Source organism: Diplotaxodon limnothrissa, linkage group LG12 (genome assembly GCF_057381915.1).
Source record: "Diplotaxodon limnothrissa isolate DT_005_m linkage group LG12, D_limnothrissa_male_GT1.1, whole genome shotgun sequence".
Lineage (NCBI taxonomy): Eukaryota > Metazoa > Chordata > Actinopteri > Cichliformes > Cichlidae > Diplotaxodon > Diplotaxodon limnothrissa.
In genome coordinates, this window is record NC_140607.1 from 21196945 (window position 1) to 21209758 (window position 12814).

The window sequence follows — 12814 nt, forward strand, 5'->3', positions numbered from 1 at the left end:
CAAACAAATAGGGGATACGATGAACCGTGTCCATCAGGGGCCACTCATTAACTGTGATGAAGTTATTGTTGGCCAGCAGAGCGATGGAGGCACTCTTGGGGCATCCCAGTCATCCTCACTCTTCAGGTCTGCATGCGTGCACGCCACAGGCTTTGTAGTAAAGTGATACTGTCTGAGGGGATGCTAAAGAAAAAAAGGGGTCTTGAAGATTTCAATATTTGTTGTTGCAAGACCGAGAGACAGAGAAAGTGTGCAAGAGGTGTGTGGGAGGCTATAGTTCTTGTGCCAAAGCCGGCATAATGCTTCATACAATAGCTCGAGTGTGGGTGAGGGGATCTTGGCGCTTGAATGTTCTTTACTTTAGAGGGAAAAGACGCGCTGTCAGGAGGGGAGGAGGGAGAGCTAGATTTCTTATCCTGAGCCCCCCCCCCCCCCACCCCCACCTCCTACCTTTGTAATTGAATGCAGCCATCTATATGAAGTGGGCTTCACAGAGAAAAGCCTGCAGGATGTGCATGCACATAGACACGTCTCTTTGTCTCCTCTGCCTTCCTCCGTGTAGACTGAAGTACGCTGCAGAAGAGTGAAGCAGACATCGAAATGTCCTCGTCTCTGTGCAAGGTTTATGCTGTTACTGAAGCATGGAGGAGTTTTCTACAATCCGGAGGTCATGCCATAACATTACATGGTTTGAATCCATCTACACTTGTAATCCTCTGAGAAATACCCAGAACCCAAAACAGTGAAATCATGAGCACAGAGGTCGAGGAGAGGCGGGGCCGGGGTATTATTGGAGCAGTCTCACTTTACCCTAAACCATGTGCTCTGTGTACTTTTCATACTCCTCTTTTGCCCTTTCACTCTCCCCTCTTTGGGTAATATCTGAACTCATTATGCTTTTTACGTCTCAGGTTTCAAAACGTTCATTCTTCCTTCATGACAGTAAGCGCTCTATTTTCCTTTTCCGGGCCTGCAGTGCATAGAGACAGATTATAACATCTCGATGCTACAAAACGCGAAGCTGTTTAAGAAAAATGCCGTTGTCCTACTTCACCTCTGTGTTGCAGGTGCTATTTCATGGCTTCGTTCAGTGTAGTACTTGGCGTCGACTGTGGCCGCTGGCCACTGAATGGAAAGGCATGCTTCCTGGTGGCTAATGAGGTGCTGAACCCAGCCTCTTGTTTGTATCAGGAGCACCTGGGCCAACCACAGCCAGCCGAGGCCAGACAATGGAGTCAGTCTAGCATTTCCACAGAGGTCTGCCCATTCAAATCATCTACAACCCTGGGACACAAACTCCCACACTTCATAAAATGAAGGCAAAACAGAATGCGGACCGAGACTGCCCCATTCTTTTTCAACAAGGAAACTATTGTTTGTCTTCACACGCCCTCTTTCCCAGGCCTTGCGATGCTATCCTCCTTAAAGGAACGAGGCAAAAGCAAAACAATTCAGCTGAAATGCAGCACAGTGTTTGTTCTTTGGAAATGTAACACATACAAGAGCTGCAACTGTCACTGTTAATTTCCCTTTCTGAGCTCTGTCTGGCTCACCTGGAGGACAGAAACAGCACAGAGGTCATTTTCAATTTCATGTATGTGAAACATCTTGATAGAACCCACAACACAGTCTGTAACTGAATTCTTGGAGTGATGACATTAGGTTAAACACAAAATTGAATGCTGAATCCTACAGTTTGGCGGTGAGAATCAGAGATGAGCGTTGTCCTAGTCCAGGGTTAGACAACTCCAGGCCTCAAGCACTGGTGTCCTGCAGGTTTTAGATCTCACCCTGGGCCAACATACCTGAATCAAATGATTAGTTCATTACCAGGCCTCTGGAGAACTTCAAGAGATGGTGAGTAGGTAATTTAGCAATTTGAATCAGCCATGTTGGATCAAGGATGCATCTAAAATCTGCAGGACACCGGCACTTGAGGCCTGGAGTTGCCTACTCCTGTCTTAGTCTCTTTACTTAAACCAGATGATGATGTATGGTTTCCTTTTCTTTCCCAAGCAATCATTTTAGCTCTAATGCCACTGGTAAACTAGAAAATACACTCACTAACCACCTTTGTGCAAAGGTACTGCTTATAAGGTTGGGGAAACCTGCAGTCAGCTGAGACTGAAGAAGTCACTGGGATGAGTGGCGAAACGTTTCCCACTGAAAATGCTACGTCCAGATGAACAGAATTAACCTTTTGGGATCTAAATATTATGTTGTCAAGCTCAGGAAATTATAAAAACTTCAAATGCAAAACACAGAACTGACATTTATTCCACTTTGTCTTTTGGTTTAAACAGATGCAGGAAACCGGCTTGTAGCTCAAGAGGCATTAAGAAAACCATCTACTCTACGCCGGCCACCTGCACGCACGGGAGAAGCAATCTCCAGTAAGTAACTGTGAATACGATATTATTTTGACTAGACGGCAATTCTCATCTCAGTTTTATTCTTGTAATGCCAAACCACAACAAAATTAATCTCAGGATGCATAACACAGTGAGGAAAAGATCTTTTAGGTACAAAGGTAGGGAGATGGTTTAAGTAAGAACTTGGTAATTTAGTTGGTAACAGAGGGAAGACAACAGCTCCCGTTTAGGAGGTAAAAACCTCACAACCAGGCCCAGGGTGGAAAACAAAGATATAACAATAACAATCAATAGCAGGGTGATGGGGTCAGCACATTGCACATGATACCTATAGAGGACAAAGAACAAACCGCAGGAGAAAGAAGGCACAAAGCTAATGACATTTCATCACACGGGGAGTGAAAAGAGTAAAAGAGCAGTGCTCAGTGGATCATGTGAGGTCAACCAGCAGCTTGAGCCTTTGGAAGCATAATTGGGGATGATTCAGGGTCACCTGATCCAGCTCTCACTATAAGCTTTATCAAAGAAAAAGTTTAAGCCTAATCCTAAAAGTAGGTATGCCACATCTTTACATGTCTGATTCCTCCAACTAAAATCTGTTTTTCAGATTGTCTCAACTGCAGTCGAATCACTGCTATGAGCGACAGGCTGAACACGCTGGAGGAGAAGGTGAAGACTTTTACTTGTTCAGACGCAGCATGTGAAACGCTGAGGAACGTGACTGGCCTACATTAAACAATCGTATTGTTTTAATTACCTGCGCTTGTTTTATGTTTTCCTGCACCAGGTCCAATTACTCACAGCTCCGGCCTCCATATCGCATCGCCACCTTCAGGGTAAAGTGGGAATTGCTCCAGAGACCTCGTTACTGATGGGGGCTGTGCCCGCTCAGGGAGCTCCTGGTGAGCAGGGACCTGCAGGTAGGTGTATCCTGCTCTCACGTGTCAAGTTTAGGCATTTCCATTTAGTTCCGTCAACGTTTACGTTTAATAATTAAGTCAGAAATCATTCCTTGCAGCTTTTCCTGCTCGCTACCTGCACACCTCTGATCGTATCCTGTTTCACCCAATGCACACGCACTTATTTCCTTTAACAAAAGTCAGAGTGCAGCTCTCTTTCAGCTCTGTGAGCGTCCTCTCCTTTCCTGGAGTTGAGCCCAGCACTGGCTGCAGCTAAAGACGCAGTCATCAGTGTTGTTATACCATCAGCAAGAGAAAGATTTGATTTACTGGACTTTCAAATTAAAGACTTTTATTTGTCTTAAATGAGACAAACCTGGAGAAATTGAGTGCTGTTTGGTCTACCGCTCTGGCTGAGTTACTCCCCAGTGCTCATCCACTGCTCCCTGTGTCAAAGAAAAAGCTCCCTGATCCATTTGTAAATCAGAAATATAAAACATCTTTCTGAACCAGTTCCTTCTCCCCACAGGATAAACCATTTCTAAACCAGCACCCTGTGAGTTTTCCTCTGGTGCCACCTTCAGGCCAAAGTGCACTCTTATGTAATGCATAGTGAAGGCTTGGTTTAGATTTTCCTCATTCTGCCTGTTCTTCAGCACCACTATGTGTGGGGTGTTGCTTAACTGTTCTGGTGGAGGTTCTGCTGAATAAGACCTTAATAGATTCTGATATAAATGAAATCATTTAATGTCTTTACGCTGTTCTCTGCAGGTTTTATACGACTGTTTCCAATAATGGAAGAGCTGCAAATGAAATCTGATGTGTAAAATTGCTTCCTTTTAATAAAGTATTCCCAAAATCACTACAACCAAAGCTTTACATAAACCCCAAGAGTTGCCTAGGTAAGGGAAATCAGTTTCCTGTGTTAGAATTAACTAGCCCTTTAAAATGTATATAAAATTGGCACTTTAAAAATGTTTTATTTTCTAGCTAAAACATTTAATGAGCCCTAATACTGACCTATAAACACAATGACACATTCTTCCTGTGACTGTTTGCACCTCATCCTTTGGTGGATTATACTTGGATTGTTTTTATCAAACCTCTCCTGTTTTAATTTCAGGTCCTCAGGGTGAAAAGGGAAGAGATGGGCTTCCTGGCAGAGATGGTAAATTGTAACTTTCAGTTGATGTAAAACTACTTAAGATGTAAACCAGTTAGGGCTTTGCGATTACTCATGGCTGTTTCCTTCTCTTAGGGAAGCCAGGGTCTCAAGGGCTGCCAGGTCCTATTGGGCCTCGAGGTGGGGCCGGGGCAAGGGGCCCGTCTGGAGCCCCTGGATCAAAAGGATCCCCTGGACCAGCAGGTAACGGTGGACTCAAGGAAAAGGTCTTTGTTAGCAGAGATAAGAGTAACAAATAAACCTCGTCCTGTTGTAAAGTTGCATGTGTGCCACTAAGAGAGAGGGTATGTCAGATCAGCTGTTTAGTTATTGCCTATCTAGTCACTATTGTCTGTGGAACAATGGCTAACAAGAGGCCAAAGGGCTATGAAAACAACAGGAGAGTATCTCCTCCTGACCTGTGATGTCCATATCCAGAGCGTTTGTCTTTCCCTCAAACCTCTCAGTCGGCGTGCAGACCCTCCAGCACTAAATGCTGGGACAATCCAACCCCCCTTGAGGCCTGCTGGTAACTTACTGGAATTTGAGTATTTTGCTGGTTGGCTTTGAAAATCATAGGTTTCTAAAAAGTGCATGCTCCAGAAGCAAAGTAGCAAAGTATTTGTTTTCTGACTTTATATAAACTCCCCAACATGTGTTGCTTTTCATGGTCGGCAGCCAGAACAGACACGGGATCATAAATCTGTTCCACAGATTCAGAGTTCAGTTGTTATGTACAAATAATAAATGACCTGCGGGGAAAAACGTAAATCCGGAGGCAGCTGTGACTTGAATAATGAATAAAGTAAATGGCGGTCTATAAGTGTGTCACAACATCTGCTCTTGCTATAAGCTGTTATTCCTCTGCTGTGGATCGTGAAGGGAGTGCCTCTCCTCTCAGGCTAACATGTGACCCCTGCTCTCTGCCTGCTGCTGGGTAAAGATGAGATTTGGAGCAAACGCTGAACTACAAACCCACCATGTGACTTCAATTGAAATGAACACAAGCGATACGTATACGAAATCCCAGAGCCTTATGATTTCCATATGCCCCTTTGGTGTTGGTGTTTTTCTATCTCCATTACTTCGTAGGTATCCAAAAGCAGCGCTGTGGTTTTCTTATTTTACTGTACTGATTTTTATTTTTGTTTTTTTAACACTCAAAGAGAAAGATAAACACAGGTCTGGAATGCATCCAGTGTCATGCTAAATGTAGATAAATATGTTTCTTAAGCCAGAGGTTGTGGGAAAAATCAAAAGTGAACAGCTGTAGTTAGGAGAAGTGATGTTGTATGATATGATACGAGCCCTGATAACTTACAGGAGAGTCGTATTAAAATGCTGACTAATATTTTGCCATATCATCCCATAGTTGCTCTGGGGAACCATTATCCTAGAAGAAAAACTGAAATTGTTTTCCCTAATATGTCACAAAGGCTTTAAAGAGCTGCTTTTTCTGGCCCTCTGAACACTGTGCTGCATCTTGCAGCTTGCGATCTTCATGAAGTAGCCAAAGCAGCTGGTTTTGCTGCTGTTTCTTTACTGCGATCAGTAAAAATGTCAAATCAGATGCAATATATTATGCTGAAAATCTGTAAATAATGAAATGTCATTTAGTATATATACAAAAAAGGTGGTGGAGGGCGAGAGGTTGTGTTCAGCATACAGCCTGACCTCAGAGGAATCCAAACAATGAGGTCAGATGTCACTGTGGTGCTTTTTTCCATCTTCAAAATAACGCTTGGGGGTGACGAGGGTCCCTTTTGCTTATGCGCACTTACAGATTTGCCATTTTTGTGTATGTAGAGAGCATTTAATTTACTGTGAACCAGTCCAAGCAACACTTTGCAGAGTTTATTGTGTTTATTTGAATTTCCCATTGTAAAGATGCCAGCACTGGTAAATTAAAGACCATCTTCTAGTTAACTATAGACAAAAGAAAGTTTATACACCTCTCCTGTTCAGTCTAGCTCCTGATCTTACTCCACATGTAGACACAGACACACACTCACTCCTAAGAGACACTATGTTGCATCACTCAACACTTTATCTAATCTTTTTCCTCTCTGTTGTTTGTCCTCTTGTCGTCACATAAGCCACAGTCATTTATCATTCTGCCATGAGCTGTGCCTCTTCAGAGGAAACTCAGGTCTTATTTCGCTGTGACACATCCCTGCTGTACAGAACGTCTGTCACCATGGTGATTTTTCTGTCATGCCTACTCCCAGGCCCCCGTGGTCCAACAGGACTGCCAGGAGGGAGAGGCCTTCCAGGCCCGCCTGGCCCACCGGGGCCTCCGGGCCCTGCAGGTTCCCCAGCACCAGCCAGTGCCCGCATCCCAGAACCAGACCACAGTAAGACCCTGCGCAACTAAGAGACCTCATGTAGTTATTATGACACTAATTCACTACAAACATTTAAAATACCCATTTAGGTTTTTGATAAATCGAATCATTTCACGCTGTTAAGGAGCAAAGTTCAAATTCAGTTTAGTAGAACTAGTAAAAAAATATTTTTTTATTCTAAACTTTTTTTACACCTTTTTGCTTAACTGCTGTTAACTGCTGTGCTACTACCTAGTAATGTAGCCATCAGCTGTCAGCCTCAAGCAAAGATGGGGATTTGGGGTACAACACTTCTATTTAACTCCATAAACCCCAATTTATTTTTTATTTTCAGTCTCTTTATTGTCAAACTAAAGCATCTCCATCTCAAAGGACGTCAGCTGTTAGGACTTTTTAAAAACAGCCCACTTCCGCTTGATTTGCTGTATATTCCATTTAAATGTGACTTTATTCCTTTTTGTTTATAAAAATTGGTTCTGCTCTTTTACTTTGGTTCCAGTTATGACTTTTCATAACCTATTATTAACGGACCTAGATGTCCAAATGGTAAATAGGTCCATGTCAGATGTCACCACCTTCTCGCATGAATTGGTGTGTTTTTGAGCCAAACCAGTCACTGTTACTCCACGTCCAAACAAAATCAGCTTGTGTACGCACACAGATTCAGGCAGGGTGACATCAATTTTAAAGACTTCCAGCTTGACTCTTTAAACTAATGTTCACGTGTCTATAGCAGCCTTACAAAAGAAACAAAGAGAATAGGAAACAGGCAAGATGACGTTAATCCTTTAACTGCTACTTACTCCTTGTTGTCTACCAGCCAAGTAGGACAGAATCAAAGAGTGTTAAATGGAGTCAGAGACAGAGAGATTGACACAGACTTCACATGCTGGGATGAGAACCTGTCCACCCCTGATGTCACTCAACAGCTTCCAGATGTAGGTCGCTCAGGCAGCTGAGGGAAGAGGTGGGGGTGGAGGGGGTGACAGACAGATGGGGGCCCACACCAGCTCTTCCAAGGTCAGCACACAGGCGGGTTTTATACATGGGTTCAGTGGTAAAAACAAAATATGCAGCACACCCGTTTGCAGGCTCCGGGTTCCTGTGTGGAGACGCAGGCTAGAGGTTGGCATGATTATTTCCGAAACTGTGGGTCATTTCTTTCACATCAAAGTAACAGCAGGGAACATAAGACGGGGGTTCTGTGCAGAGCTTCCTTTGGAAAACACTGGATTATTTGGCTTCGACATCTGCATCAGGATGTTGGAATTCCCGTCTGCAGGACTGGAGAGGGTTCCTAAACCAGCGGCCAACACGTAGTACTTAAGAACAGGACTGTTTAAAAGCATGACCTCAGTGTTTGTTAGTGGTCGAGCAGATTTTCATGTTACGTCAAGCCACAGATTCCAGTTTGTTGTAAGCAGGAAATGAAGAGTATCAGATACAAAAAAGCAGCCCTGATTTTTTTTAGTGGTGTGCAACAAGAATCAGGCAGCTGAAGGATGTTTCTGGGTTCTCTTCCTCCACCTTCTCTCTAATTCTCCTGAGGCCTCATGCTGTGATTGGACCTGTGTTTCCTGACAGTATAAAATGACCCAACAAACGTACATTTCCTCTAAAATTCACACATGAACCACCCTCTTCAACTGGCCCTTCCTCTTCGAACACATGTGGCTGTGCATGCACAGTCAGTGCTGTTCAACAGTGGAAACTTTTTTGTTATGTCATGTTGAACTTTTATACGTATCAAACTACAGTTTAGTATATTTTACTGCCCTGGCGAAGTCGTGAGATTGAGTTTGACTGTTTATTGGAGTACACTGCCCTCTAGAGGTAAGGCTGATTTGTCACACAAAAACTTAACCATCCACTAAGATGCCTAACAGGGTGCATGTAGTTGGATCAAGAAGTTCATGTTTCTTATTATGAGATATTTTGCCATTTTGCTTCTTTATGAAATGTTGGTGAATGACCAATTTCTTATTTGGCACAGGCAAAATATGGCTCGCTTATCGAGCTTGGCTACCAAATTAGAACCTAATCAAAAACAGCACCATATGGAAATATAACCAAAATATAATTTGTTCTGTGGAGCTCATTGGGAGGACAGAAGATGTTACTCATATCACAAGTCTCCTTTTATAGAATGAAACGCATGACAAATAAATTCAACTCAGTATTATAACTGAGGAAAATAAATTAATGGTATTTTAAGAGTTTGTTTAGATGGTGAAGCTACAAAAGTGGATTTTTTTTCTGCTTAAAGGAACTCATTTTAACTTTACCAATAGCTTCTGCTTTCCTTTAAACACACGTGCATTTTCTGTTTCAACTTCCAGATCGTGGAAAAGACCCTTTCTTCACCAACACCTTCCACGACTCTCGAGGGATACCTGTTCCAGGACCTCAGGGGCCTCCCGGACCTATTGGTGAGCATTAAACACTCTTAACAGCTTTATTAAAAAATATTAAACTACAGGACTGAATTCAAAGACACCACAAAAATCAAAGTGAAAAATTATGCAGCAGGTTAGTAGATTTTGCCAAAATATCAACAATAGTAGTTTGTATGGCCCCCCACGTGCTTGTATGGATGCCTGAAAACACTGCGGCTGCTAATGAGAAGACAGACGAGGTCCTGGGGGATCTCCCCCGTCTTCTGCACCAGGGGATCACTGAGGTGCAACGTGGGACAAAAAACATTTAGGTTTAGGTCAGGCCAGTGTGCAGGGCTCAGTCAATGGTATCAGTTCTTTTATTCTTTTATCCTCTCCGAACTGCCTGCATACTTCCCCTACATGAGGTCATTGTAGTACACCAGGAGGAACCCGGGAATCACTGTGTCAGTGTAGGGTCTGACAGTGGGTCATAGGATTTCATCCTGATACCTAATGGCATTCAGGGTGTTGTTGCCTAGCCTGTAGAGGTCTGTACATCCCTCCATGGATATACCTCCTCAGCTCATCACTGAGCCACTACCAAACTGGTGCAATGTTACAGGCAGTAAATGTTTTTCATTCTTAACCAGATGTCCAGAAAGAAAGAAATATCCTTCAAAAACAAGTCCACACACTGATGACTACACTTAGGTGTGGTCACAACTCTGTATACACTCTAAACAAACTCAAATATGCAAAATGAACACAGCCCCTTTGCATGTCTTACAGTTTGAATGAACAAACATCTTGTGCAGTATCTCACTGTGTTATGATCTTTTTCTGTGTTATTATATTTTTATTGTGTACAGTTTGGACACTGACACAAGTTTTGGTTTTCTACCTGTTTTCGGAAACATTCTATAATTCTAATAATAATTCTAATTATACTTCTATAATGGACATGGACAAAATGTGTAGACGCTTTCATTTCAGTTTTCTTTTAAGGGTATACGAAGCCAAAGCTCTCCATGCAGGCTGCACAAGCCATCTTTAAGCTGCGAAAACAGAAAAACCTATCCGAAAAACTGCCACAATGGCAGGAGAGGCAAAATCTATAGTTTGGTACATAATGAGAAAGAGAGAAAGCACTGGTGAACTCAGCAATGCAAAAAGACCTGGACGTCCACAGAAGACAATAGTGGTGGATGATTGCAGAATTATTTGCAGGGTAATGATAAACTCCTTCACAACAACAAGTGAACAACACTATCCAGGAGGCAGACATTTTGATATCCAAGTCTACCATACAGAGAAGACTGCACGAAGACTGCGTGACATCCAAAGCAACCCAATAGTTTATTAAAGCAAAGAAGTGGAATATTGTTGAATGCCCAAGTCAGTCACCTGATCTTAAAGAAATTAGGCATGCATTTCATTTGTTGAAGATGAAACTTCGGACAGAAAGGCCCACAAACAAACAAACAGAAACTTAAAGCTACTGCAGTAAAGGCCTGGCAGGACATGAAAAAGGAGGAATCCCAGCATCATGGTGATGTCCATGAGTTCTAGACTTCAGGCTGTCATTGATGAATGACTGAGCTTTCAGTTATTAAATATGTCCAATTACTTTGAGCCCCTATAATGAAGGGATTGAGTTAGAAATGCTTTAGTTCCTCACATTTTTATGCAATCTTTTTATTCAACAAACTGAATTAAAGCTGGAAGTCTGCACTTTAACTGCATCTGAGTTGTTTCATTTAAAAGTCAATGATTGTCTCTGTCCATATTTTTATGGACCTAACTGTATATACTGATGCCTGTCAGTGATGCTTTTTATATTTATTTCTTTTAATATGCTTTTCATAATCTCCACTGATCTTTCTTCTCCATTTTGAAGATAAAGGCTTTGATAACATAAACTTATGAACACCTACAGGTTCTGTGTGTCACTATGTCAGGTTAAAAAGGTGTAAAACACAAAACTCTTGTGCTAATATAAATCTTTTAATCTGTTTTTCAGGTCCCCCAGGTCCTAAAGGCCCGGTAGGACCTCCTGGTCCAGCAGGACAAAATGTAAGTTTGCTCACAGCACAGCAGTGCACGATAGTCGCTGCATTAGATTTGTTTTTGTACAAATTTATCTGTGTCATTTTCAATTTCCTCTCTGCCTCAAAACAGGGAAAACCTGGAGTGCCTGGAACGCAGGGCCCCGTGGGGCCAAAGGGAGAACGTGGGGAGAGAGTGAGTAAAGTTTGGCTTAGATTATTGATTTGTTGGATGGAGGCACAGCGCATGTTAATTACATTTTTGAAAATATAAAAAGCTTAGCTAAAAGACAAGTTTGTAGACATATTCAGAGAAAAGTAAAAAAGCACATGCAGTGCAGTGCGGTACAGTAAGACAATATTAGTTTATTATTAATATTTATTAACATGTTCTCAATGCAGTTAAAGAACATAATATATGCAAGACAATCAGATGATTCAATAAGCAAGTACATGTTTATTTAGATTTATATGTGCGGTGCTTAATGTCTTCAGACTTTTATATCTCATACAACGATCAACCCATAAATATGTCACTTTGTGCGTTCTTCTCTTGCAATAATGATAATAATATAAATATTAAAAACACAAAGAATTAACATTTTATCTTCATGGTTATGTGTTCCTCATCATAATCCCCATCATTCAGAAACTACTTGAACCACTTTTAGCAGTAATAACTTGAAGCAACTGTAATCAGCGTGAAGAATTTTGGCTCACTGTTATTTTGTTGATGCACAGCTCTCTTAAGGCCCCGTCACAGCATCTGAATCAGGTTTTTGACTTTGTCTGGTTCATTGCAACACAACGATTCTTTTCTCTTCCAGCCATTCTGTTTCAGATTTTCTTCGCTTCTCGGTTTTTTCTTGCTTCTGAATTTGGATTTGTTTTTGTTACATAAATAGTGATAGAATGTAATCAGGACTATACAATGATGATTTTTTTTCTGCTATGCTCTAATATGTAAAACCTTAGAGGTGAGAGAGGATGTACTTTCTTTTTCACAACATCTGGTGCACAGATGTAACAGTGATTGCTCAGCACTGCTCTCCCTCTCTGGAATATCTTTTTATTCACTGCAAACCGTTTTATTCTCCGCGGGAGTTTGCTTCATTCATCCTGGCCGCTGTTTACATCCCGCCAGACGCAGATGCGCAGGCAGCTCAGTGCGCACTCGCGGAGCAGATTCTCCACACGGAGCGGACATTCCCGGACTCTCTCATCATTGCTCTTGGGGACTTTAACAAAGCCAATCTGAGCCATGAGCTTCCAAAATATAAGCAGTATATTAAATGCCCGACCAGAGAGGAGAGGACATTAGACCACTGCTACAGCACGATCAGCGGGGCCTATCGCGCGGTGCCCCGCGCTTCACTCGGACTTTCTGACCACGTCATGATCCACCTAATCCCCGCGTACAGACAGAGGCTGAAGCTCTCCAAACCTGTCGTGAGGACTAAAAAACTGTGGAGCAACGAGGCTGTGGAGGAGCTTCGCACGTGTTTGGAGTCTACAGACTGGGACACAATGAAGGCTGCTTCTAACAGCTTGGACGAGTTTACGGACACTGTCACCTCCTATATCCACTTCTGTGAGGACAGCATTGTGCCATC

At 42.4% G+C, this 12814-nt stretch overlaps 1 protein-coding gene across 2 annotated transcripts in view; it reads left to right on the plus strand.

The window, feature by feature from the left end:
• Window positions 1–12814, plus strand: part of emid1 (EMI domain containing 1) — a 57808-nt gene that overhangs the window by 39245 nt on the left and 5749 nt on the right. For both annotated transcript variants that reach the window (XM_085368267.1, XM_085368266.1), the window contains exons 4-12: window positions 2304–2393; window positions 2980–3041; window positions 3160–3292; window positions 4395–4439; window positions 4530–4637; window positions 6662–6787; window positions 9118–9207; window positions 11177–11229; window positions 11335–11397. In XM_085368267.1, the coding sequence (XP_085224393.1) occupies window positions 2304–2393; window positions 2980–3041; window positions 3160–3292; window positions 4395–4439; window positions 4530–4637; window positions 6662–6787; window positions 9118–9207; window positions 11177–11229; window positions 11335–11397 (770 nt within the window). The remainder of the gene's footprint in view (window positions 1–2303; window positions 2394–2979; window positions 3042–3159; window positions 3293–4394; window positions 4440–4529; window positions 4638–6661; window positions 6788–9117; window positions 9208–11176; window positions 11230–11334; window positions 11398–12814) is intronic.